We start from the raw sequence: 25576 nt of genomic DNA, 5'->3' as shown, positions 1-25576 counted from the left end.
ATTTTAATGTTATAGTGTGCAAAATTCATGTATAATTGTTGTGTATGCAAACTTTGATTTTTATTTTATAATAAATTTTCTTTAAATATATCCTATATTTTACTGGTGACTTCTACTCTTGATGCATATTATATAGTGAAACAGTGGTAATTTTTTCCTCAGGTTTGTCAGTTTCGCCTCTAGAAATAATAACTCGTGGTTTATACAAGCCCTGGTTGAAAATGTAGAACAATTTGGTCACCAAAAAAACTTTACCGATGTTATGATAAAGGTCACAAATGATGTCTCACACAGGAGAGGCGAGTGTAATTTTCAAGGACAACCAATTAAAAACTGTAAGCAAACTGTAGAAACGAAAAGCACTCTACGAAAAGAATTACATTTAAAAAAACTTAGAAGTTAATAAAAATATAGCCTGTTATATCTTTGTCTATTAATGCTTGTTGAAAGTATAATTTTGTATAAATGTTTATAACTTGTAAAATTTTATAATTTGTATTAAATGTCTATAATATTAAAGAATTTTTAATTTGTGATCTTTCTTTTTAAAAGTAACAGAAGTTTTATTCTATGAAAAAACCAATCTCTGATTTAACATTGTTGGCAAAAGTTTGATATTCTAGAGGAGGAGAGTGGAGAGCACATTAGAAACCTTCTGGAGGTCAGTTAAATTATTAATTTAAAGAATAGAATAAACTCCAAATTAAATGTGTTTCAAGTTATGTTTAGGAAGTTTTTAATGGTGGCTAGTAAAATCAAGAATAGAGTTCTTTGTCCGTAGAAATTATTTTATGACGCTTATTTAAAGTCTTAGAAAATATTTTTACGATTCGCTAATTTTTATGTATCTATTTCAACAATCAATTTTGTGGTTCAAACTTTGAAAGAAGAAATTTATTGATAAACGCAGCCTAAATATTAAAAAGTATTTGAATTCTGTGATAGTGTCCTTGAAAATTTTTTGATTTTCTCAGATTAATTTTCAAAGTAAATAATCTTTCCTACAAAAAGCAAGAAAAAAACTTTGAGCAAAATTTTGCTCCGTCCCCCTTCTTTTGCAGTTTTTTTTATTGAAGAATAGTTCAGGGTCAGCTAAGTGACAGTCTCAAAGTCTGATCTAAATTTTGAGAAAGACCCTTATCTTTATTTGCTACTCTTCTTTGATTGGATTACAAAATACAGTAGGGTGTGACAAAACCAATAGTGAAAAGAAATTATTAAATGAAACCATGTTTGATATTATATGGTAAGTTTTAACTACAGTTTTACTGTTTTTTTAACCATGTGTACCATACCATGCACTGATTTTGAAACCCTATATTTTATTTGCTAATGTTTGAAAATTAAAGTTTTATTTTAATTCAAAGAGAATAGAAGGGGATTGCCATGAATCCTATATTTTTTCTTTTTCCAATACTGAAAATTTGGTAATTTCTCATATATGTAATTTATAATGCTATCAAATATGAAATGGTAAAGAATTTTGCACTAATGCAATTTTTGAAAAGTTTCAATAAGTAAATTCTTGAAGGTGAAAGGGGTATACATAATTTTTCCCTCCTACCATTTTCTCACCAGAATATTGTTCACTTTGATGTTTAGAAAATCGGAATCTTTAGCAAGTAATTTCAGTTTTTGTACATAGTTACCACTCAATATGCAGTGTTTCTTCAAATTTTAAATATAATCATTGCGCTAACTGCATTTAATTTTTACTGCCTAATAAGTCATATTTAGTTGGTCAGATTCTGGGAAATGTGATTTGCATGAAAATGATTTATGTAATACGTGTCTGAGATCTCATTGAAGTGGTTTGTAAATCACTCATCAGGGTTTGCATTAAAATGCTTTTTGAATGATACAAAGTGATCTGCATTTTAGTGTTTTCTAAAATATGCATTGCAATTTTCATTCAGGTTTTTTAAAAATCATGCATTGGGATTCATGTTAGGATTTCAGAATTACTGTTTGTGATTCTCATCAAAGTGATTTATGTATCACATATAGCGATTCTAATTTAAGTAATTTACTGTGTACAAAATTTTACATAAAAATTATTAGCAAAATATGCATTGTGTTCACTAAAGAAATCAAAGAATCACTCAACATGATTCGCATTAATGTGGTTTATGTTTCACCCATCGCTATATACGATTTGTTACTTTGCACATTTTTCAAACTGTATCACTTGCTATTCATGTTGTTTTCATTTAGGAATCCTACGCTGCGTAAGTCATATTTTGCTATATGTAATTTACACAATCTTCTAGGCTTACTTCATGTTTCGTGCAATTTGATTTACGTGAAATTTATCACGATTTGTATACACACAATTTAAAAATCAGGCATAGTGAATCATATTCATACAATTTAAAAAATCAGGTTTTGCAATTAATGATCTATTTTAAAAAAATAAAGTTTGGTAAATTTTAGTTTGTTATCTGTCAAAATATTGTACTACCAAACATTTTATTATGTCCAAAATACATTACTGATGTTCTGAGGTTATGAAAAGATACTGTGTTTTTAAAATTGAAACAAATATGCTAAATATATTTCGTTCTAATTGACTTTATTAAATTTTTCATGAAAAGTATTACTGGTTACGAGATTAGAGGATCTTTAAAAGTTGGCAAATATGCTAATTTCAATTGAAAATTTTTTGTTTATCTTCAAGCCATTTGCATTGGTAGCTGTGGACTACACATATTAAAAAATTGCCACAACTTTTAAGCAATATAAAATTTATTAACTTAATATATGCTTCAATGTAATAAAATCTGTTTGACATATATTTTAGCATACTAACTATTACTTAGTCGGTCCTTGAAAAATTTGCTTTTAAGTCTTTGAAAAGTCCTTTAATTTTTTTTTATTTGAAAATATAGTGGGAAAATTTGGCTGCACACCTTATAAAAAAAACTGAAGTTTCTAACCAAAAGTCTGGATTTAAACCCTGTGGAAAACTTGTGAAGGGTGGTCTTAAATTAGAGATGTGCATATAACTGCTAAGCAAATTTTGAAACAAAATTAGCTATCGAAAGTCAGTAGAAACTGCCTATTTTCCCTTGAAAACATTAGCAATCATCTTTTGAATAACAGACAAAATGATATGTCATTAAAACTGCCTTTTAGAAGTATTTTTATTTAATGTCATAAGTGATCTTAAATTTTTTGCCAGTGTTTGTATTAATCCCTATTTAAAAATAATTTGTTGATAATATAGAATAAACATATTTTATATTAACATATTATATAAACATATTTTATATTATCCCACCTATGTATGCAAAGTATACATAAAAAGTGTAGTTGAAACAAATTTATGTACAAAAAGTTGATCAATAAGGAGAAAAGAGCTTTACATGCTGAGGGAGATGGAATGAGTATTGAATGAAACAGGAAATAAAAGTAGAATGAAGTTATGATTCTTAGATAATTATATTGAAATTATTGATTCGAAGATTTATTAGATTGTGTGATCAATTTTCTATAAATAGAATTAATAAAGTTAAAGGAACAGTTTTTAGCAAGAGTTTTAAGGTAAACTATAGATGATTTTTCAAGAAAATAAGTATTAAAACAAATTAAAAAGGCACAATTGATAAGCATGTAGAAAAGCAACTAGTTTTTGATGTGGGGGATGAGATGAGAGTTTAATGAGTAGTCTAATAAAATTTGCCTTAATTTCCAGTCAAACATAATAGTAAGCAGCAAAGTTATTCAAAAAAGTTTATTACAATTATTAATTTAGGACACTGTACAATTTAATAATTTAGTACACAGATCGTGGATCACAGATAAATATGATTCAAATGGAACTACATTTTATAAATATTAAAATTTGTTCTGACCAAAATTAAACTGACATAAATTTTGTCATAGCCAACTCTCTTTACTGACAATCAATATAATGACCAATACTTTAAAGCAAGTTTTGTATTCCATATTTGTAATGTTATTTTCACCCTCATTAGAATGTCAAAACATGTTTGGCCACAAGTAAAAGTTAAAAGACAAAATTATTTTTTTGTTAAAATGAAACAACTTGTTCTGTTCTTTGTCTGAGTAAACTATTGCATATATTATTTAAACATGCATGTTTGGACTCTCGTTTGACCGCTTTGTTTGTTGATTTTGTATAGTGAAGCAGTTGGCTTTCAGGTTCCTAAAGTAGCATATGAAAAAATCATGCTTATGCTTCTATTTTTGCTTTCAAGATTTTCATGGCCAGAGCGGGATGTCCTACGTGTTCAATGTAATTTACAGCATTAAATGTCAAATAAGTATGTTGATAATTTATATTTTAAGGTTTTATAGTAAATGGTTTTAGTTTGACCATTCAGGTTCAGTGTATTTTTATTACATGAGTTTTCACCCTCGAACAAATCTTTACACTAAAATTTAGTTTCATTTTTCTCATTTCCAGAAAACTCTCTTCAAAAACAAGTGTTAAAAATGTTTGCGCTTTCAATAACTACTTCCATCGACAATAAGTCATTTCAACGCAAAGGTTTCTAAGACATAATTTAAACTACTATTTTCTTTCTTGTTAAAACACTTCTTGATTGAAGAAATAATGGCACGACTTATTATATTTTTATTCTATGGTGTTTTGAGCATGACCAGCGCTCAAAAATTGGTCGAATGTATATTACACGATTTATAATAAGAAAAGTTATGAAAAAATTTGTGTGCTTTAACACATATTTGCAATTTGTGAAAAAAATACCCTTTCAAAATATATAATAAATCATACATTTTTTTCAAAAAATTAATCTCCTGTGGTTTGTTTATGGTATTCAATTCATTCTTAATTTGTTTTTGCGTAGCTTTTTGCAATTTTATTTTTTGCCAAAATAGCAACTTGTAACCAGCATATTTTTTGCAACGAATTTGTAACTTTTAATGCATTATTTAACAGTATCCAGTTGCTATCTTGCGATACATAAGTTTAGTATGGTTTAATCTGAATTATAAATCGATATATACAAATTTTTTAGTTGTGAGTAAATATTTACAATATTTTACTGACTTAACATTATAGCATTTTAATAATCTTTTTCATTTGAAAAAAAGTGTCTAGGTATTTAGTACAAACTGGACAAAAAGTAAAGAAAAAAGATAATTAATTCAATAATTTCTTTGAAATTTTTTTAAAAGTTTTGACTAATATTCTAAAATAGTGACTTGTATAAATTTCTGATTAATGCCAACAACATTTAAACATTTTCTTAAAAATAAAAACTGTTCTTTTCTTCTTACTCCTGACTATTCCAGGCCCTTTTTGAATGAGCGAACCATATTTTTAGTATACAAATATTTGCCACAGAAGTCTCATTTTCAAAATGGCAATTATTTATTTGCCAGCCTGTTGAAGACCACTGCTCCAAAAGGCTACTACTGTAACATAACGTTTGTAAAATCTATTTCGCTATTAATGGTAAAAGCATATATAAAAGTCTTACATTTTTTAATATAATGATCGATTTACAAAATGGTTTGATATGTATATAGCATATCAGGTTCAGTTATACCTATAATTTATATTTCTGTATTAACTGTAAGAGAACATGATTAGGAATTAAAAGTTTATTTGGAAGAACTTCATTTGTCATTGGACTAGTGTTTTTTCCACTTTCAAACCACTCTTCAATAGCAGCTCTTTCATAGCTGTAACCATCTGAAATGAATTTTTTCAAATGGAATGATAATGTATTAAAATTTACAACTCTTATTTAGATTTATAAATGTATACAAGTTAAAAAAAAATAATAAATACAATGAAATATTTTTAAAAGATTTATTACTGCAGAAAAGAATTCGCACCACATGTACTTTTTTTAATTAACTTTTTTTCGTCATAATTCATTCATTCATGGTAGTTATATACTTTGCATAATAAGTTACATAACTTTAAATACAAGCATTCTTTAAAGCAATTTCACTTTTTGATTAAAATGCATGCTTTGTTTTTTAATTTATTGTGTTTGGGTGAGAATTCACCCAAACACAAAAAAATGATAGGTATACAATGTTTATAAGAAAAAAGTTGTACTTACATATTATATGCATGTATAAGTTTTAAAGGCAAAATTAATTTTTTGTGATTTTTAAAAAATTTAATTGATACTTTCAGGCATATTATTTTACAATATACCTTTAAAAACATTGAAGTTTTATGTATTTTAAGTGTAAAATTCAGAAAATAGAAAAAAAAATTATATTTTCTTATTTTCCTTCTGCCTTTTATCCAACTCTCTAATTTCATCAACTATCTTCCTTTGCTTCAACCCATAAGTATTTAGTTTTTGTAACTAATTTTCTGTAACCATCTACAAAACACTTAAAATTTCCTAGGAATGTTTGATTGGTAAAAATAAAGTTCTAATTTTTTTTCAATTTTTGAAATCTGTTTTATAGTTCTTACTACATAGACATTTAATCATATTTTAATGTTCAAAGAAAATATATTTGTAAAAATTTTAATTTTAAACAGCTTTTTCTTCCTTTTTTTTAAATTTTTGTTAAATAAGCTTAACTGGAACTGAATTTTATAAAAAGTTCCACAATTTCTGAATATAGGTAAAATGTGGAAGGGCCCAAAGTTAACTTTTTCCAACCCCGATTATTTATGTACCTAACATGGTAGGCAGAACCATCTTGTTTCTGCAAAATAAATCTTAACAATGAAACACTTGTTCTCATACTTCTTTTTATTTTTGAAAGAAAGAATCATCTTTATAAAAGGATGCTAGGTAGTCATTAATAGGTGAAAATCACTAAATTACAAAATTAAAGATATTTTCATTTTTTCCTCTATGTAAAAACTTTTTTCCATTAAATTAGAATATGAAAATTGATGTTTGGGAAAAAAGTCATCGATTTAAATAAAATAAGGATCTCCAATTAATTATCCAGTCTATCTCCTCTGCAGAGGATCAAAATTGTGATGGCATGTCTTAGGATGTTTCCCAGACAGCCGCCAATAGCCCATTGTGCAGCTCTAGTGCAACGTAAATAAAATACCTACCTACCAATTAATGAACCATTTCCCCCCTTTTTAATATGTAATACTAAGAATTAAAAGTGTGTATTTGCTTTCATTATCTGCATGCACTTTTGTCACTTCTCACTCACTGCAATTTACTGTGAAGCAATGATATAATGTGCAGATACTGTTCCACTGCACAAGCCAATGGTCGTATATTGACTAATGACAATATTATAAACCATACTATAGTCAGTGTTCTATAATACAAATCCATGATGGCAACTAATAAAAAAAGGTCTGATTATTTAGCCTGTAGGTATAACTTTGTTTTTTTCATCAACATCCATTACGACACCAGGAATGACATCAAAATTGTCTCTAACTCAAAATTAAGTTTTCTTTATCCAATTCTTTCTTCCTCACAATTTTTTTTAATCTTCCTTCCCATATAATTAATGGTACTTATAGTTTTTATGTTTAACGCCTTATCAACAAAACTTTTTTTTATCAGATGTGAATTCAATTATTTGTATATCCCGGAATTCTGCCACTTCCAAGACAGAAATAATTTTTCTTTATTAGAGAAAGACTGAATTCTATGGCTGTACATCAAATCAGAAGTGCCCACGAGGGACAAGTCTCCAGAGCCATTTCAAGAGGATACTTTTTTTTAATACAATTTTGTAATTTTAAAACTGTAAATTAGATATTTAAGGAATACTTTTGATTATTGAAGAGTTCATTTTTTAATATTTGGGGGGGGGATAATTTTTGAAATCTTTTTTGATGGGAAATATTTTTCCAGCCAAATTTATATCATCAATGATCTACTTTAAGTTTACCAAAAAAAAAACGAATAAACGAAGCACATTTACAACTTGTAGCTTAGTTTGAGGGAGATGGGAATTTTTTTGGTGACAGGTTAGATTTCAAAATCTTTTCTTTTTTAGGGGGATACTTTTAGTTTGGATCATTCTTTCCAGCATATTCATTATAGCTTCATCTCAAAATTTACATAGCAAGAGAAGCCACCATACCAATGTATTTGTTGAATTCAAACATAATTTCTTTTTGCTAGGAGGGTGCTTTTTAAAACTTTTTTAGGGGCCTTTTGTTATCATTTGAATCATCTTTGTTATAATTTGGACCATCTTTATTACATTAGAAAAGAATGTTGGAGTTTTAAAGGAAAGTAAAGTTTTTATCCAACATATCCTTATTTTTGTGAATACAGCGATAATTTAGGTAGAAGAATTAATTCCTTGGTACCAATTTACAAAGAATTAGAAAGTAATACTGACATTGATGATGTAAAAGATATTGATAGGGGCAAAAGAAAACGAGTTTCTTGAATATAATGAAGAAAAAGAGTTAGAAGCAAAACAGAGATTGAATTAATTAAATAATACAAATTAATTGAATCTTATTTGAATGAATTAGTTAAATATTTTTTTAAATTAATATACAAGGATTAGTTTGAAGTTTGTGGAGATTATTTTTTTACATTCCATATTTTTTAATACTTTCATTTCTTACTCTTATATGAGTTTTAAAAATTTTCTAATATCAAAATTAATACTTATCACATTGCGATGAAAAACGAGAAAGAAAACGAGTTTCTTGAATATAATGAAGAAAAAGAGTTAGAAGCAAAACAGAGATTGAATTAATTAAATAATACAAATTAATGGAATCTTATTTTAATGAATTAGTTAAATATTTTTTAAAATTAATATACAAGGATTAGTTTGAAGTTTGTGGAGATTATTTTTTTTACATTCCATATTTTTTAATACTTTCATTTCTTACTCTTATATGAGTTTTAAAAATTTTCTAATATCAAAATTAATACTTATCACATTGCGATGAAAAAATCATATAAAAATATACTTTTTAAACAAATTTTTTTTTAATATATATATATTGTGATTAAGTATTTCATCATTTTGAAAATATTTTTTAACACCCAGTGAGAATATTTTTATGCATAATATAGGAAAATATACTATCGTAAAAGAAATATAATTAAAAAGATATAAAATTTCAAAAATTCCTTTATGCCTACTTCAACTTAATTCTTGTATACAAATTTATATGTAAGGTGTCATTAAAATTAAAACTCCACAATATTATGACCAATGGCATGACAGTTGCTATGTAGTCGACATAGCACATCAAATGCCTTTACTTCCATGACAGGCTGGTACCCATCTGTCTGAAGCTGGGTTTACTTTAAGCCGCCACCAAGGATTAAGCCCCAGTGAGTGTGCTAACCACTAAGCCAGCACAGCCCATAATTTACACAAATTTAAACAAATATAATTCACAACCAGAAAGCACAACTGGCAGAAAAGTACAATGATAAACCGTGTACATATATATGCGGAAAAATATCACTGAAATACAGTAGAGAACCAATTATCCGGGATGCTCGGGACCTCGCTATCCCGGATATCTGAATTTCCCGGTTTTCTGGATCGACCAAAAAGTGTCGATAATCGATGTTTTATCGCACCCGAAGTACAAGGAAAAAGTGTAATGCATAAAGTAAGAGAAAANAACATTGAAGTTCAAAAGTTACATAAATTTCTGTTTTATTTATATTTTTTTTTAAATATATATATATATATATATATATTGTGATTAAGTATTTCTCATTTTGAAAATATTTTTTAACACTCAGTGAGAATATTTTTATGCATAATATAAGAAAATATACTATCGTAAAAGAAATATAATTAAAAAGATATAAAATTTCAAAAATTCCTTTATGCCCACTTCAACTTAATTCTTGTATATAAATTTATATGCAAGGTGTCATTAAAATTAAAACTCCACAATATTATGACAGTTGCTATGTGGTCGACATAGCACATCAAATGCCTTTACTTCCATAACAGGCTGGTACCCTGGTAACAGGCTGGTCTGAAGCTGGGTTTACTTTAAGCCGCCACCAAGGATTAAGCCCCAGTGAGTGTGCTAACCACTAAGCCAGCACAGCCCATAATTTACACAAATTTAAACAAATATAATTCACAACCAGAAAGCACACCTGACAGAAAAGTACAATGATAAACCGTGTACAGATATATGCGGAAAAATATCACTGAAATATTAAAAAAAAATTAGTTCTTGACCAGATGGATCAAAGAATTGGTCAATCCTTAACTACACTGCGTTGGAAACATGGACTTATCATGCTGCGAAAAGTTATTGGAGAGCAAACACCAGATATGAAGTAACCCTTGTTCCAGCTCATGCAACAAACAAAGTGGAATACTCAAAGCACCAACTTATCTGCCAAGGTAATCAATAAAGCCACTTTTCAACTATGCTTATTATAATTCTAAAAGTGAAATGTTTTACCCAAACCCATAAAAGTGATTACTAAAATTGGTTTATTCATAAAAGGTAATAAATAAGCTCAACATTTAAGATAACTGTTTTATAAAACTTATAAAAAACAAAGAATTCAAATAAAATTTCCTCCTCCCCCCTTTTTAATATTTTAAAATAAATTGGTTTAAGCAATGTGAATAATTTACAGGATATATATTTTTCTTAAAATGCCATTACATACATCTATTAAATAAAAAAATTTCAAAGCTTTTATTAACTTTAATTTTGTTATGAACTTAAAATTACAGTTTTCATATGAATGACTTGTATAAGTTTAGTGACTCATAAGTTTAGTGCCTTCTTATATCTTTTGAGTCATAGAAATTTTCAGATTATCCATTGTTCAAAGATTGTCTTCATAAACACTTTTTCCATTATATATCTGCACTGAGTCAGCAATTCTCAAACATGGATATAATAAGTCCCTCCTAGCATCTTGAAGCATGTTCCTAAAGTTATATATGGAAACTAATACAGCTTTGCCTCCAAGAAAATGGCAAAGATTCTGAATACTTATTGTACCATTTCAGCACTGTAATTATGAATATAAGTTCAATATTTTTTCTATGTTATGCTAAAAAGACTTTAACCATTTGAATTGAAATAATTGTTTTAATGTTTGTTCTTTTTGTCTGTAAATTGACTTCGCCCTAGAGATTCATTTTTAAAGAAAAAAAACTTGAAAATAGCATGTTGCTTATAAGATGTTAGAGTATGCAAAATTATTTACATATTAGAATTTAAAAGTACCAAAATTTCCCTTAATAAAATCTGAACTTGATTATGACTTAGAGCTTATCAATTTCAAGACTTCCTAAAACCTCTAAATAATCCAAAAATATTATTCCAAAATTCATGAAAGGTCTGCTAAGTTCTAAACAAAAAAGGTGTCATCTTTTAAATTGTGTGCAAAGGGAGAAATCTAGTTTACTACTAACTACAGTTTTTTAGTTTTATGTCAATTAAGAGAAAAAATTTGTTTTGTCAGTTTGATTTTTATCTAAACTCTCAGGGTCTTAAAATCACTTAATAATAATAGCATATAAAAAAAAACAATTTAATGTTGATTAAATTTATTATTATCATATTAATATTATTGCTACTTATCAGGCCTTTCAGGTACCAAATATAATTGATATTAGAGCATAAATGAATCAATAAACAAATAAATTTAAGGCATACCTTCAGCAACAACTGGACTTCTCATTACTTCTTGTGTAATAGGACAGCAAAACTCACTCAACATTAAGGTTTCATCAGTATCAGATAAAACATGTTGCCACAAAGGATTTTTCAGACACTGAATTGCACGGAGAATTTTGTTTCTCTTTCCCAAGCTCTCTATTTAAATACAATTATTCAAACTTTTATAAACTACAATAGTTAAACAAAATAATTATAATAATATATTTTAATTAAAATAATCATTAGTTTTACAAAAATTAAAATAACCACGAAAGTAAACACAATATTTTGTGGAAATTTGCAAATGTCATCACATTTCAAATACTATAGTTTGGCTGAAAGTAAAAAATTTAAAACTAAAATTTTATTTTCTAAGTAGAATAATTTGTTCTGTCCTTCCACAGCATAAACTAATAGACATATTTGTTTGAGCGTCTTTTGTTCGGCTAGTTTGTTCGTTGATTATAGATTCAGTTGACTAGCAAATCAGTTGACTAGCAAATCCGCATTCTTGAACCACTTCTATTTTCTTTACAAAATTTTATGTATAATAGTTCAAATGCAACCACCAGAAAGCACCATGGAGTTTAATATCACATATTTACAGACAAAAGTGTACTTCAATTATTTGTGATGTTTTGTTTAAAATTTTAAAATAAATGTTTTACTATTGAACTTCAGTGTATTACATAAGTTTTCTTTAGATTATCTGACGAACATGGTAGTCTATAAAATATATGCTCGAACATCTTTTTTAAATGCGTATTAGGTAATAAAAATGTATGAAAGTAACTGTTATTAAACTGTTGGGAAAAAATGGCATTAACAACATTATATTTAAATCAACGCTTTTATTGTAGTATTAGCATTAGTAACAAGGAAGTATTAGGTTTTATTAAAAACGAAGTATTAAACAATGATGGAGTGAATGCAAAGTATTATTATTAACCAAGAAGAATTATTATCCTTCATGATTTCCTTTTTTTTCCTCTTTTCCTTTGGTACTGTTTACCTGTCTCATTCAATATCTTGGTAAATTTTGCTAAAATTTGAGGTAAGGCATAAGGAGGACTGTTTATATATAAAGGTAAAAAATACAAACCCTGGGCATATCCAGCTATATAATTATCGAGCCTTGCATCTGTCATGTGCTGCAAAATCTTTATTTTAGATAAGTTTTCTTAAAATGATTACCTAACACTTCAGATAAAATCTGTATAATGTATATAAACATTTCCTAATCATATTTTGGTGTAAAACAAAAGTTTGATTATAATACAAGTATTTCATGAGCATATTATTAATTTTTCAACATATACTATGTTAAAAAATACTGAAATGCCTTTGTTGCAATTTGTAGTCAACTGGAAGCAAGAAGTTTTACATTTATATCACATGAAGGAATCAGGCAACCTTACACCTTACACATTTTGTGTTATATTTTTCCTATTTTTTTCCAAAATGGAACTCTTGATTCAAATTAATTTCAATTTGGATTAAAAATGCATAATTAAATAATGCTTGATTTTTGTACTTTAATTAGAATAATTCATTGGGTAAATAATCATGTAATAGATACATTTTTTCTATTCAAGTCATATTCATAGCTCACATTGTAAAAAAAAATGCATATTATCATTCCAAACACACAATGGAGGGTTTTTGCCCTCTTTCCCCCTCTAAATACTGTGTGTACGTAATTAGAAATTTGCTTAATCAAAGCTTCTGTAAATGTAAATAGTCATCAGAAAATTATAAAATTTGGACTACATAAGTGAAAGCAAATGAAATCTCAATATTCAATTTTTTCTAGTTAAACATTTTTCACGTCCTTTTATTAAGAACATTCTTAATTTTATATGATGAATATAGACAATTCAGATCAAGTAAACCTTAAATTTCATAACAAATCTCGAATGAGATCCTCTAGTCATTAAAAACTCTAAGAAGATGAATTTTCATAAACATGTTCCTAATATTGTAAGCAATTTAAGAGATTCAGTTTGTTTAATTAATACAACCCCTTCCATTCAAAATCATATCCCTGCACTGCTCAATATTAAACTATCACTTTTTTATTCAACTTGCAACAGCTCTCCCAAAGAGTCATTCTTTAAAATGCCAATGACAATTAAAATAACTGTACAAAGTGTTCAAATTACAAAACAAAAATTAAAAATATTTTTTTGAAAGTGATCTAAAATTATTATTTGTAATTATGACTTTTTGATGATCTTAAATGAAAAATAACAAATAACTTACCAACTTTCATAACTGTAAGTAAGTTTTCATGATTCAAATACATAAGCTCTTTGCCATCAATTGAATGAGTTTGGAATGATTCAATTAATTCCTCTAATTTTAATGATTTTAACCAGTTTGCAACATCATCAAGAGACCAAGATAAAAAACTTCTCTTTTGTCCAACCACTATGTATTCATTTGAGGAATCACTAGTGTTTTCAGTGTTAGGGTTTGATATTGTCTCTTTATTCATATACCAGATGGCAATTGTTTTATCATTTGAGCCAGTAGCTAAAATACTGGAATTAAGAAAAGCACAGCAAGTGACATACCTGAAAAAAAAAATAGAAATTGCTTAAATAAAAGAATGAAAGAAACATATAAATACAGTAGAGTCCCGATTATCTGAGTTTCTCCTTTAATCGAGCTATCAAATATTTAAAGGATTTTTTTGTTCTAGTTTATTTTTAAAACTAACTCCGAAAAAAATTTGGAATTTTATCTTCCATTTATTACTTAAGAAAACAAAATCCAACATTATCACTCCCTTATCCTTTTGNAATGAAATAAAATAAACACATGTATTGATAAACAAGAAGAAAATGTTAAATTAATTTTGTGAAGCATTTAATCTTACAAAAATGTCACAAAACATTATCCCTGTGGCAGAATTTTTTTGGGCTTTCTGCGACAATCTTCTAGCACTAATATTTTTCTGCAAGATACTTTTAATAATAACTAATATACATGTAATTAATTAAATTTAAAGTAACAGAAACGTTGTATTTACAAAGAAAAGCCGATTTGGATATACTAAAATTTTATGTATTTTTTTTAAATAATGAATATGTAATATTTTTTTATTCTAATATCATGGGCGATATTCTCACATTTTGTAAGAGGAAAACACACTAATTATTTCTTTTTTCGCATTTCCTAAATCATCATCACATAGAAAAATAATAATTAAAAATCGTAAAATCAGTGAAAGAAAAGAAAACCAAAATTTTTTATTTTTCCCAAAAGGAAATATAAAAAAAAATCACGAGCATTTCTTCCCCTCTGATGAGTGAAAAAGGTATCTCTTGAGTATAATTGTGGTGGAAAAAAAATCTTTCTAACATTTCTGCAGAAAAGAAATTTTTTACTTCAATATTCTTTATTTTTCATTCTTCTCAAATAAGAATCGAAAAATTAAGAGCATTTCTTTCCCCTTCGATGCATGAAAAAGACATCTTTTAAATATAATTTTAGAGAGAAAAAAAATTTCGAAAATTTTTGCAGAAAAGAAAACCAAATTTTTTTACTTTGTAAAGGAAAAATTTTTCTGCAAGAACTCTGTAACGTTCTGCGACAATGTCGCCGTGTCGCCACGATTCTGCCACTGGGAACATTATTAATAACTATTTTTTAAAAAAACTATTTTATTGATTAGCAAATCTTATTTCTATTTATGTAAGTATTGCCCAAGTATTCTATTAATGCCAAAATAATATGAAAACAAATTTAAACTGTCTTAATTGTTAATTTTCCATGGTTTATCTAATTCAGGGTCATGAAAAAAATAGATCAATTTACTAGACCTCTGCTTTTCCTTAACACCCCAACCTGTTAAAAGCAAATAACAAATTTTCTTCAGTAAAGTTTAAAAATCAGGTTTCCCAAACACAGCAATAAAGAAAAGTAACTATACTAATTTATTATATGTATTCAATGCTACATTTGGTTAAATATGACATACACATCTAAAAGAAAATTTTCTTAATCATAATACAACTACGAATTCAATGAACATGAACAATCTTACCTGGTGTGACCTTCTAACTTTTGCAAAGCCTGACCAGTTTTCTGTGATAAATAAAAATAATTCATAGTTACACAAATTTGAAAACATAAAAATTCAGTAGTAAAGAATAGAATAAATATATCATGTATATATTAAAGATACCAAAGTACTCATTGAAAAAATAAAGCATTTATTGAATTTGCTGATCATGCTACTTAATTATAAGATCACAAAATAAAATTTTTATAGTGTTTTGTTTATTTTCCTATGGAAAAAGGAATGAAAATATATATTCTGTAATAATGCTTAAGTACACTTTTCAACTTCTTGATGAAATCTGATTTATTCTAAAGACTTTATTTTAATTGAAATTAGTTATTTTAATTAAAGAAAGTAAATTTAATGAATTATGTAGATAAAGTTTTTGACACTAAAGGGTATCACATCAAAAAATTTTAATGCATCTCAACATATTTAATACACAGAAACGGCGAAATTTTTAGTAAAAAATTAAGGGGAAAATAGTAAAAATAAAAAAAAACTCAAATACTAAGATGGTTGAGGAATTTGGCCAAAATTCTCTGACAATTTTTTTCCTCTATCTGAACCATGCATTAAAGCTTAATAATGGATGATTTTTAAAATTTTAACTATAAAAGACTTACTTCAGACAGTTATTTCTATCATTAGAAGTAGATACATTTTTACAAAATATCATTCCTTTAAAATTCGAAAAGAATTTTGACTACTAGTCTTTCAATTTATTTAAAACTGAAAAATTTAACACAATAATGTTAATAAAATGAAATCTAATAATAAAATAATATTTACCGGATCCCACAGAATAATAAGTCGATCCCCACCTCTGAAAAATATTATTTCATTTAATTAATAGCATATTATTAACATATTAGAAAACTATTAACCTGTATAAATATCTTCACTATATAAGAGCAAATTAAAGCAATACTAATTTACTACTTTGTTTTCTTCCCAATAAATTAAGTGGATTTCAGAAACTCAGACGTTTTTCAAAAGTCTTTTAACATTTTAGGATATAATCCTTTTTTAGAATTCTTTTCCTTACTGCTACATTTTACCAGTTTATAAATTTGAATACATGTTCCATAAACAATTGTAAGGAGTGTGGTTACATGGGAACAACGGGTTAGGTCTGTCTTCTCCCTCAGGGGTGTTGAACAACTTCCCATATGGACAAAAACAAAAGACTTTGCTGTCAGAATTTTCTGAGAAAAAGGTGTCTCAGTAAGAAGGAGATGGTAAAGTGCAAATAAAAGAAGCAAGGAGGCATTAAAATCCTCATTTTTATATTTTTATGAGTAATTTATACTAATTAACAAAAGAATCAAGTTTTAAAGAACATAGTTATATTTATTTTGGATGACTGCTTTTTCCCAACGATTTTTGCATTTTCTCCCATAACTTCCTAAACCCCTACAGGCACCACCTTTGATAAATGGATTTTTTTTCCTGTTACTTTATTTATTGATTCGCATATCTTTATATTTTTTGCAAAATAAGTAGTCATGTTTTTAGTCATATGATGTTTTGATGCCTTTTGTACAAAGCAAATTGAATTTTTCTCTAATGGTAGAAACCAGAGTTGGCCGTTGATTACAGTAATCGATTACAACTGTAATTGATTACAGATAATTACAGCTATGTAATCAATTACTTGTAATCACGATTACAAGTAATCAATTACTTGTAATCGTGATTACAACTTTCAAAAAATTTTGATTACAGCTGTAATCATGATTACAATTTTGATTACAGTAATCAATTACTTGTAATCANAAGTAGTCATGTTTTTAGTCATATAATGTTTTGATGCCTTTTGTACAAAGCAAATTGAATTTTTCTCTAATGGTACAAACAATTTAGCTAAAAAAAATATTTTTTTAAACTATATATTCACTAGAGGCAACACATATTTCATAGGAAAATACAGAATGGGTTAATATTGTTAATGAAATGGGTAAAACCAATCCATCAAGTATAGATGAATAATGTTGCTAACTTAGTAATAATGTTGCAGGGTTTTAATTAAAGCTTGTGCTTTTCAAAAAGAACGATCATAACATATTAATACTTTGATGTGGCTAAGTTCAGGCGACATCTGAACACATTAAAAATCAAAAGTTAGAAGAAAATATGGAAATTTTCAAAATTACTAATTATTTCCATAAATATCCTGATGCATATCATTTTCAATAATCTCATTTAAATACTGTGTAATCATTTAATTATTAACTCAAAAAAAATTCCTCTAAAAAAATGTATCTTCTTTTTTCTTAACAAAACAAAGTGGACTTTTTTTCTCATTTTTTATTTATTTTTTATCTGAAAAAATAAATTTGTCTTATGATAAAAACCAGTCGTCAATAATTATATCAAACTTAATATTCTAAAGTAAATGGATTGTAATTGGATTGATTCAAACTTTTTAATCAAGCTGAATATTCCATTCAAATAACCAAATGTCAAATGAAAAAAAAAAATAAAATTATGAAGAAATACTTTTAAATGCTAAAGCCTATTGAATGCATATTGATCATTTGAACATTCACATGTCATTTTAAATATGTATCACAAAATAATAGAAGTTATTTATTTTATTTTTACATTTAAAAAAAATTTTTTTTTAATACTGTGGATAATGAAATAACATTTCAAAAGAAATGTCTGAGAAGTTTATTTTCTAAAATTTATCTAAAATATAATATAGTTCAGGGGTGGCCAAGCTCCTTGATAGTCAAGCCATTTTTCAAAATTTGAAATTTTTCGAGTGTCGCAATTAAATACGTATTTAAAAGGCATGCAAAAAAGGTATTAAAATTTTTTTACAGAAATTATATTTATTGAAAACATATAAATAAAAGTAAAAAATATGTGCATTGAATTTTAAAATTAAACACATTTATTTTACTTCTCTTGATAATTCTTTCAAATTTAATGAATAATTACGGACAGTACTTCTCAGTAATTATTTGAGATGCTGGTTAGTTAATACTGATCGGTGTTTGGATTTCACGAATTTTAAAGTGGAGTAAAATTATTCACATAAGTATGTTGTTCTGAATATTGAAATAATTCGACAAGCAGCCTTTTTTAATTCAGGATACTTCAATTCTGGTACAAATTTCCAAAATTCGGAACATACGGAACGATAATAATTTTTTAAAATATAATAGCACAAAAATGAAAAGGGAACTCGGGTACATTATCGAGAGCCACAAAGAATCCTTCAAAGAGCCGCATGTGGCTTGTGAGCCACAGGTTGGCCACCCCTAGTATAGTTAATAAAAAACATAAAACAACTTACGTTGATGCTAATAAAGTTCCGTCAGGTGAGAATCGGCAAGACATAACATTTCCAGAATGTCCTTCAAGTGTAGTAATAAGACATATATTTTGAGTAGAATTGGTTTCAACTGACCATATTTTCACCAAATCGTCATTACCACAGGATGCCATCATATAATTTCCACTAAGAAACCCACTCTCAGCTTTAAAATGAAAAAATGCTCAATTCAAAGTTTCTTTAATTACTTATGTTTAATTACTTATGTTTAATTATTTTATAATTAAATGCAAGAATTTATGATATATATTGGTACATAGTTTCCAGTTTCATTAATCTGAAATATAGAAAAATGTAATTAGGGTATATTTAATAAATGTGAGCAATGTTTGGAAAGAATACTGGAGATTCACTCGTTTGGATTTGAAATAAAATATTTAGTATTCAGACATTTTAGATGATTGAGTAGATTCTGAAGCATATGCATGACTTACTCATATGCTATTAATAAGACAATTAATGCAAAACACTTCATAAAATTAGATGTATTTATTGCAAAATAAGCATTAATAACAAAAATACATCAAATTAATGTTTTTCAAACACTAAATGAACAAAAACCTTATTTTAATATGGATTAAATAGCTGCTTAAGACACAAAGGATTAAAAAATTTCTTGTAAAAAAAAAATATTTTATTAAAAACAGCAGCCTGAGTTACAAAAAATTTGAAAAGCAGAAGCATAATAAATATGTAAATTCCATAAGAATTAAAAATGTAACATTTCTATGCAGCTAATTATTAGTTTATATTGTCTTTCTCAAAAACTTATTTCTCAAACAGAGCAAAAAGTAATACTGATTTTTTTTTTAATTTTATGAAAGAAAAAAAATAATAAAGAAAAATGAGGGAAATTTATTCAAAATAATTGCAGGTGAAAATAGCATTACATTTAGACACATCTGTATAAAAATGAAGAGAATTATGAACAAGTAACAATTTGAACATTTTGAAAAGGTCAAATCAAAAATAGCTGAAGTTTGAAAATTCAAATTTACAGCAAAACATTCAGGGATTAAAAAAAAAAAGAAAATAAGCTAGGTGAGAAAATGTTCTGTTTTGTGAATTTTGACAAAAAAAAGTATTAAGATAGTGTTATAAGCACAAAGTAGATATTCAAATGTACTATTCAATTAAATATTTACAAAATTTTGATTTTTCCTTTCAAAACAAACAAACAAAAAACAATAATTCATTTCAAATAAAAATTTTGTGATTAGCAGCATTCTCAAAATAGTAACTAATGATAGTCAAATTTTGATCATTAGTATTAAAGGTAGCTTTTAAAAGATGATAAAAAAAAATTATGTTTTATCATCTCATTCTCGGATGCAATTATATGCTTAATAAAAAAACAATATTTACTACTTTTTTTTAAAACTTAAATCTAATGAAAATTTTTTCTGGCCAAGATTGTTGGTTTTGTACGTACTAGCTTTAAATAATTATCAAATTGATACAAATTTATGATGAGATTTTAATAAAATTGACTCCTTTTTTTTAAAAAAAAAATATTTAGAATACACTTAAAATGCAAAAATAAACACTTAAAATTATTAATGATACGAAATTTATCAGAAACTCTTTATATGAAGGAAAGAAAAAAATTATAAATAAAAGTTTAGCTACTCCAGTATTATTTCTTAGTTGAATTTGAAATATACATTCATATAAATCAAGTGGATATAAAATATTCTTTGGAGTAAGAGGAAGGTAAGTGAATCATAGCAGAATTCAGAAATATAATTTTATTTAGTATTTTTGTATTACCATGTAAATTTTTTAAAAATGACATTATAAAACTATTGTTCCATATTTTCTTCCCTCACAATAACACTGAAAATTAAGTAAAATTATGTCATCAAATTATTCTATTGACTAAATCTTCCTCTTGCTTATTCCAAAAATAAAAAACGCAAGATAATTACCAAAAATTATTAAATATAATATTATATTGCATCAAAACCAATGCAAAATGACATTACTGTGAATGCAAATAATATTAATTTGCATAGAATCTAACATTATATAATGCAAAGAAAACAGCAACTTTTAATACCTTTCTAAAATTCAAAAGTTAAACAAAATAACGTTACGTTTTTTGATGTTATCTAATATTATGTGATACTTGCAACAGATTTACTTCTTATTTAACAAGCAGCAAATTATAATAATCTTCTAATTTTTTTGTGTGTGTGTGATTAGAGAAAGGTTCTAAATATGAACTTTAAATTTTTGCTTCATTTAGAATTGTTATTTAAAACTTAGTAGAATTTTATTGAAAAATAAATCAGTAAAAAATTAGTACCTAATCATACTTAATTCACATGAGAATGGTAAGTGTTTATTACAGACTGGGGTGAATTTCATGTGAATTTTGATTTGATAGATATCTCTGAATATTTTAGAAACATTTTAAAATAAATAAAAACTGGTTGAAATAAATAAAAATAGCTTAAAACTGAAATCTACTTTTATATGGGATGCTAATTTAGTGATTATAAAGTTTCATTGTGTTTGTTCAGTTTTATATTTTACTGTGAAATAAATTTGCAGTATATATTTTATATGCATTCTAAAACCTTTATAGTAGGTATCATTTTTTGTTGTTTAAATATTTCCTCTAAATATTGTAACGCTAATTATTTTACTTGTTTCACCTCATACTAAGCCCAACAGCATACCTGGTAATTAAGTTTTTACGAAACCATAAAATTCAAAAAGGATTCTGAAATATAAGACTCCTAATGTCTAACATTGTATTGTGAGAGGGCACAAAAACTGGACGCTGCACACCCTATGCCCCTATAGTCCTCACCTTTATTTTCAGAACAAAGTAGTAATAAATAATGGCGAAAATTTGATTTTTGATTAGAAATATGCAGCTTAGAAAAAAGTTTACTCTAAAATTCTATAAAAAGTTCAAGTTAATTAAACTTTATTATTTTATAATTAGTCCATAAAAGGAATGATTTCAAATTTCACTTGAAATTCATTATGAATTTCAAATTTTGCCTACTGTTGGCAACTTTTATAGTGCATATCATTACAATTTGGTTATGAAACTAAATACATTAGACTCAAATAATAAGAAATTTATTTTCCAAAAAAGTTTCCAAAATGTTATTTGAATAAATTTAATTCAATTCATAACATTAAATATGTCATAAACAAGATATCTTAAAAGCACCATACTTATGTCATAATAATGATACTTTTGGACATTTTTATTTGGGGAGTGGGTGAGACAATGTCACCCCATGTGTAAAAATATTCAAATTATACTAATTTCTAAAACTTAGCAGCTTTAACGAAATCTGTGATTGAAAGTTTAACGAAGACAGAAAATTCTATGAAACTAAAACTTAAAGACTTACAAACAGTTTCATACTGAGGGCTAAAATCACAACTTAGGATTCCTAAATCATGAGCATTAGCAACAGTTGTTAAGCATTTCCCATGTCCATAACGAGAATCCCATAATATGATATCACCAGCAGTTGAGCAAGATACCAAAAAAGCACAATCAGGAGTAAAAGCTACAGCTGTAACCATGGCCTCATGCTCCTCCAAGATTCTAGCAATAGAAAAATAAATTTACATTGTATAATTAAAGGAGTAAGCTTTGATCAGAAAATAACTCGAATATTTCAATGCAATTTTAACGGAAAAAATACTGCAAAATATAATTTTCACTAAACATAGTAGTCAAATAAATTTCTAAAATATATTTTTCCAAATGTGGATAATTTCATTCAGCTGCAAGACATATGCAATCTAACCATAATGAATAGATAGCTAATTGTAAAGATTCCTGCACTCTTAAAAAATTATCCCAGGGAAATATATCTGTTTCAAAAAGAAATCACTTTTCAAATAAATATTAAATTTATAACAAAATTTCTTGAATAATCATATTTTTCTTAAAATAAAAGGTCAGAGTTTACACCTTTGAATTAAAGAGTGAAAATATAATGAATTACAAGGCTAAGAAAAAAATAGCACTACACCAGAATTTAATTCACTCTCATTGAAAAGTAATTCTCCTTAGAGAATACTCTAATGTATAATTGTTACAAAATTGATTTCGAAAGTAAGCATTTTAAAAACTTTATTTTTTTTTCTTTCATGGTAAAAATATTACTTAAGATACATTTTATATTAAAAGAATAAAAATATTTTAAGTATCACAGTATATATAATGTACAATTGTTTTTATAATAATACTTTTTAGTGCATAAATTCAAAGTCATAGCAAGAATTTTTTTACACAGAATAAAATACATATTTCTTACATTTAATATTACTTTTTTATTTCCAATTTCATATATATTTAATCAACATAGTAATAAGACAGGCTAAATTATTGCAAGGAGCATTAATACTTTTTGACATGCAAACTAACATGCTTATTACTATAGTCAAACAGCTTCTTTTGGCAAAACGAACACCACTTTGTAAATAAAGTTTATTAGCAATTGTGAGCATATTCACCAAGAAAGAACTACTATATGTTTCAAAAAATTTAATGAGAAGACTGAAATATCATCGCATCATCAGTAATAGCACCTAATAATCTAAAAATTAGTATCTATGTCAGACAATTGAATTTTTAAGTCTGGAGCATCATCTAGCCCAATTCTAAATCTGTTTTTGGTGAATGCAAAAGCTAAAAATATAGAAGTACTCAGCCAAAGTTAAATTTTCGGTGAAATAGTCGAATCTTTGTATCACTATCTAAGCAAAAAATTATTCAATAAATTTATCATTAATGAATATTTCCTTCCAAAATTGAATATTTATTACATAAAATACATCTTAGACAGAATCTATTGCGTATTTAGTAAACAGAACTTGTAAATACAATTGCTTTACAACTTTACAATAAAATTGAAAAAAGTTACACAGTAGTCTCATAATAGCGTCGTCCTTGAATCATGCTTTCTTCCTCATATTCTTTAGGATTCTTCACAATTCTTATCTTAACTTTTGCATTGTAAGTTTAGCTTCAATATTTAAATGTAGATTTAATATGAAAACTTAATCCATCATTGTAGATTTCCTCTCATTACTATAACGTTTATTATTACAAAAAAGAAGACAAAAGAAGTAATGTGTATTCATAAAATCAATCTGTAAATAAATAGATTGTTGTCTTATTAAAATCTTTCTAATGTAAGTATTTTACAATTTATTAAAATATACTTACTTTTAGGTATGCATGAATAAATTGATTGTGTCAAATTAATTGGATTATAAACTGTTTTACATAAAATTGGTATTAAATGTGATAATTAATAAGTTTAAACATTTAATTTAGGAGGATTATTTTTATTACTATTTGGTTATTTTCATTAATACAAAATTAAAATGAAACATAGAATATAATTTTTCACTTTTAGTTCTATATATATTGTTTTTACAAAATATAGTACCTAAATAGCAGCAGAAAAAAATTTATTAGAAAAATAGTTATGAAACAAAATTAAATTGGGAAATTCAAAATAATCTATTAGACACTGTGATTAGGCAATTACGTATGAATGGCAAACTGAAGTTTTGATAGCATAAACATTAGCCTAAGTAAGAGATCACTATATATTTATATTTTATTTTTATTTTTAATTAATCAGTTTCAAATAAAATAAAAAATATTTTCATTCACTATTAAATCATGTCTCAACAAAGTAATTTCTTCTCTCTTTCATTCTGTTTTTTTCTTCCTGCCATTCATACTGTTTTTTTTTTTTTTTTTCATTATAACATATTAAATAAATCTCTCATTTTTCCATTAGTTTCTTTTCCAATACAATTCAAGAGTTTCTTAGCATCAAAAATCAAAATCTAAATGAGGAAAGTGTATATTTTAAACATTATTTTATGCCCATTTTTGTAACTTTATTTTTTTATTCACAATACTTTGCTTTATTCATCAAAAATTCAATCATTTAAAAACTTTTGAACAATTATAAAAGAATAAATATTTAACCATCTTTTTATTATAATATATTAGTTGATACTCATATTACAAATATTCTTAAAACTTAGTTCCTTTAAATAATGGTATTACTTTTTCATAATGATCTAAGTTAGACTGTATTTTAACAACTGATATTTTGAAGATCTTTGGAATAGCATTTTTTTTAAAAATATAATTAATCATTGTTCACTTTGACAATCTTACAATAAAAGAAAACTACATTAGATTTAAAATATTTTTAATGGATTGAAAACATTTTTAATTAAGAACAGGTATTTAATCTAATTAGTGTGTGCTACATGAAATCTTTTTTAGATTGAGACAGGGTTTCCGCTACGGTAGCTTTTTTCGCAAAATGCGAAAAGACCCCTCAAAAATGCTAAAATTCAACAAAGCATTTTCGCATTTTTGCTAAAGGATTTTACTAAATTCCATTAAAAAAAAAGCTTCCGCGAAAAACCATGACGCTAACATCCATGAAAAAAACTTGATCAAACAAGAAGGAAAAATCTAAATATCTTTCGCAAGAAGAACCATGACGCTAGCGTTCACGAAAAAAACGTGATCAAACGAGATGAAGCATAGCGATCAACAAAAATGGCT

At 26.3% G+C, this 25576-nt stretch overlaps 2 protein-coding genes across 3 annotated transcripts in view; one reads left to right on the top strand and one right to left on the bottom strand.

Moving 5' to 3' along the window:
- LOC107450427 (caspase-3) overlaps positions 1-536 on the top strand; it is a 44002-nt gene extending 43466 nt beyond the window's left edge. The window contains exon 8 of the mRNA XM_071187550.1: positions 163-536. Coding sequence (XP_071043651.1) covers positions 163-403 — 241 coding nt within the window. The 3' untranslated portion in view covers positions 404-536. The remainder of the gene's footprint in view (positions 1-162) is intronic.
- Positions 537-3718: 3182 nt separating this feature from the next.
- The window catches only part of LOC107447360 (WD repeat, SAM and U-box domain-containing protein 1), a 56418-nt gene continuing 34560 nt past the window's right edge, over positions 3719-25576 (bottom strand). For both annotated transcript variants that reach the window (XM_043043908.2, XM_043043907.2), the window contains 7 exons: positions 22371-22570; positions 18955-19138; positions 16440-16473; positions 15630-15670; positions 13841-14154; positions 11576-11734; positions 3719-5683 (listed from right to left, as the gene is read on the bottom strand). In XM_043043908.2, the coding sequence (XP_042899842.1) occupies positions 5538-5683; positions 11576-11734; positions 13841-14154; positions 15630-15670; positions 16440-16473; positions 18955-19138; positions 22371-22570 (1078 nt within the window). In that variant the 3' untranslated portion in view covers positions 3719-5537. The remainder of the gene's footprint in view (positions 5684-11575; positions 11735-13840; positions 14155-15629; positions 15671-16439; positions 16474-18954; positions 19139-22370; positions 22571-25576) is intronic.

The sequence above is a fragment of the Parasteatoda tepidariorum genome, chromosome X1 (assembly GCF_043381705.1).
Source record: "Parasteatoda tepidariorum isolate YZ-2023 chromosome X1, CAS_Ptep_4.0, whole genome shotgun sequence".
Classification (NCBI taxonomy): domain Eukaryota; kingdom Metazoa; phylum Arthropoda; class Arachnida; order Araneae; family Theridiidae; genus Parasteatoda; species Parasteatoda tepidariorum.
This window is presented reverse-complemented; position numbering and strand designations above follow the sequence as displayed.